The 2853-nt window shown below is 43.6% G+C and overlaps 1 protein-coding gene across 1 annotated transcript; it reads left to right on the plus strand.

Annotated features, from left to right (window-relative positions):
* Positions 1–1026: 1026 nt before the first annotated feature.
* LOC138992919 (protein LMBR1L-like) lies at positions 1027–2292 on the plus strand. The gene has a single exon (XM_070391913.1). It carries the CDS (start codon positions 1085–1087, stop codon positions 1754–1756), a length of 672 nt encoding a protein of 223 aa, XP_070248014.1. The 5' UTR covers positions 1027–1084; the 3' UTR covers positions 1757–2292.
* The last annotated feature ends 561 nt before the right edge of the window (positions 2293–2853 follow it).

A 2853-nucleotide genomic window follows, 5' to 3' on the forward strand; every position in this document is an offset into this window, starting at 1 on the left:
TACAGGCTATTTCATTCCAGATATTGCCTCACTTCTCCATTTTCTCTTGGCCCTTTTCCTTCCAGATTCAGCAGACTTCTTAGACAGGACTTTCTGCTTTCTTTCTTGGCTCTGCGTTTTTACCAGTGACCCCTCCTGGATCAGTTTGATCCATCCTCTCCCCTCCCTGTCCCTGTAATAACTCCATCCATACCCCTGCCTTAGAGATGGCACCCAGACAGTAAAAATGTGGGTAACGGAGAACCAAAATATGTTCAGTATTTCTAAATTTATTTAAAATTAATAATACGGACAATACCCCTTTACACATTTTTCATTAGAAATATTCAACAAATATTGTGCAACTACTATGTCCCAGGTACTGTGCAAGACCCTAGAAAAAATAAAGGGCAGGTAGATGTTGTTCTAGTTGGTGGGAAATTTAAAAACTAATGTATTTGATCACTAGCATTATCTGGTTACTAACAACAATTTAAAAAATATTTTACCAAGGATTACTACTATGTAAGTGACAAATTTAACAGTACAAAGTTCATGGCAACTTTTATGTCTTTTAGTTATTGTAGAAAAACATTGTAAAACCCTTGCAAGTCTTTGGATTCTCAAACCAACATATGACTTGTTCCTTCCCCCAAAATATCAAAGCCTTACATTAAATGCTCTTAAAATGCTTAATAAAAAGTTTCTATTTAAAGTTGGTTTAGTACAGTTAAATTTTAACCAAATCTAATTTTGTGAACCAAACTGAACACCAAGTAGTTATTTTAGAATTATATTTTTATTCCTAACATAACTACATTATTTGCTAAAATAACACACACAAAATAGAAACATACCTAGATTTGTAAACTATTTGTTTTCCCTTGCATAATTTCTTGAAATAAACAAATAGACAAAATGTAGGTTATGAGATATAAAATGTTTAATTCCTGAACATTAGAAGCATTTTCTTATTTTGGAAGACTCGATAGTTATCAGAATGATTTAATGGGATTAGTGTAAAATTTCTTAGACATTCTGCTTTGAGGAAGCAGCTTTGACCCGCAGGATTTGCAATCCCACCTCCTGCTGGCTGCCTTTGGACATGGAGCTGCTGCACAGACAGGTGCTGGCTCTGCAGACACAGAGGGTCCTACTGGAGAAGCGGTGGAAGGCTTCAGCCTGGCAGCGGAACCTGGGTTATCCCCTGGCCATGCTGTGCTTGCTGTTATTGACGGGCCTATCCGTGCTCATTGTGGCCATCCACATCCTGGAGCTGCTCATCGATGAGGCTGCCATGCCCCGGGGCATGCAGGGTGCCTCCCTGGGCCAGGTCTCCTTCTCCAAGCTGGGCTCCTTTGGTGCTGTCATTCAGGTTGTACTCATCTTTTATCTGATGGTGTCCTCGATCGTGGGATTCTACAGTTCTCCACTCTTCCGGGGCCTGCGGCCCAGATGGCAAGACACAGCCATGACACAGATAATCGGGAACTGTGTCTGTCTCCTGGTCCTAAGCTCAGCACTTCCTGTCTTCTCTCGAACCCTAGGACTCACTCGCTTTGACCTGCTGGGTGATTTTGGACGCTTCAACTGGCTGGGCAATTTTTACATCGTATTCCTCTACAATGCAATCTTTGCGGGCCTCACCACTCTCTGTCTGGTGAAGACCTTCACCGCAGCTGTTCGGGCAGAGCTGATCCGGGCTTTTGGACTGGACAGACTGCCATTGCCTGTCTCTGGTTTCCCCAGGGCATCTAGGAAGACCCAACACCAGTGACCTCTAGTTGGGGGTGAGAGGGGAAAAACTGGACACTGCCATCTGCTACCCAGTCCTGAAGCGACACCAGGAGTGGGTGATCCTTAAGACCTGGAATCTGAGAGGGTGGGTGGCAGAAGGGAGCTGAGCCATCTGCACTGTTGCATAATCTGAGCCAGAGTTTGGGACCAGGCCCCTTGTTTTTCCAGATTTAACTGTGGGCCTTAGCATGGGGTGGGACTGGGTGACTTGGGTCTGGCTCCTGGTCCCAAATCCGTTAACACATCAATCTGCCTCACTGCTATTCCAGGCCATGCCTGTAGCCATGTTTACATGATTTGATGTGCAATAGGGTTGGGTGGGGACAGGGGAGGGACTGAGCAGGGGCAGAAGTGGGGGGCAGATTGTCTCCCTTTGCCTCTGGTCCAGAAGAACCTAAGCACTGTGCTATCCTGGAGGGACTTTGGACCACCAGAGAGGTGAGGGTGTGGGAAAGAAAAGGCCACAACCATCAGCAATAAAGTTGATCCCAAGGTTTGCTTTGGTTTTAAAAAAAAAAAAAAAAAAAAAAAGTTTTTCTGCTTGGTGTTAATTGATATTTTAATTGCTTTATCCACAGCATGGAACAGGGTTTTATGCATGTGGAAGTTGCAGTAGATGCTAATTCTCTTCTCCTTCTTCCAGTTAAAGCAGAACTAGTGATGTGATACTTGCATGTATCACCATACCATATGAAACACATGGCACTAATATGGACATTTTTGTATTTCTTTGATTTTCTTTATTCTCCTTCTATCCTTTCAGCTATTTTATGTTGATAGAGCCAAAGTAACAAAGGCATTGGTGAATAGCACAAGGAACCCTGTTCTTTCATTGGCCTGGAAGAGAAAATCAGAATGGGGGCATCATCAGGGGAGAAGAGGACAAAGAGAAGTCTTTAAAGTGATAGGTATTCAGTCACCTCCCCATTCATCAACTCTGAGCACTGGAAGAGAACATGGTGGCTCTACTTTGACACGGGAGAGAGTTCATCTCTCTTCTCCCAGGACTTTGGTGCACTAGCTGTTGACTGTATTATCTACTCTTTGGCCTCTCCCAAACTCTTCTTTCACATTCCT

This window comes from Myotis yumanensis, unplaced genomic scaffold, assembly GCF_028538775.1.
Source record: "Myotis yumanensis isolate MYYU_CA2020_CCGP unplaced genomic scaffold, mMyoYum1.0.hap1 SCAF_15, whole genome shotgun sequence".
Classification (NCBI taxonomy): domain Eukaryota; kingdom Metazoa; phylum Chordata; class Mammalia; order Chiroptera; family Vespertilionidae; genus Myotis; species Myotis yumanensis.

Bases quoted from the DNA above. Each gene is read 5' to 3' on its own strand.
- LOC138992919 (XM_070391913.1), top strand. From the start codon at position 1,085: ATGGAGCTGCTGCACAGACAGGTGCTGGCTCTGCAGACACAGAGGGTC.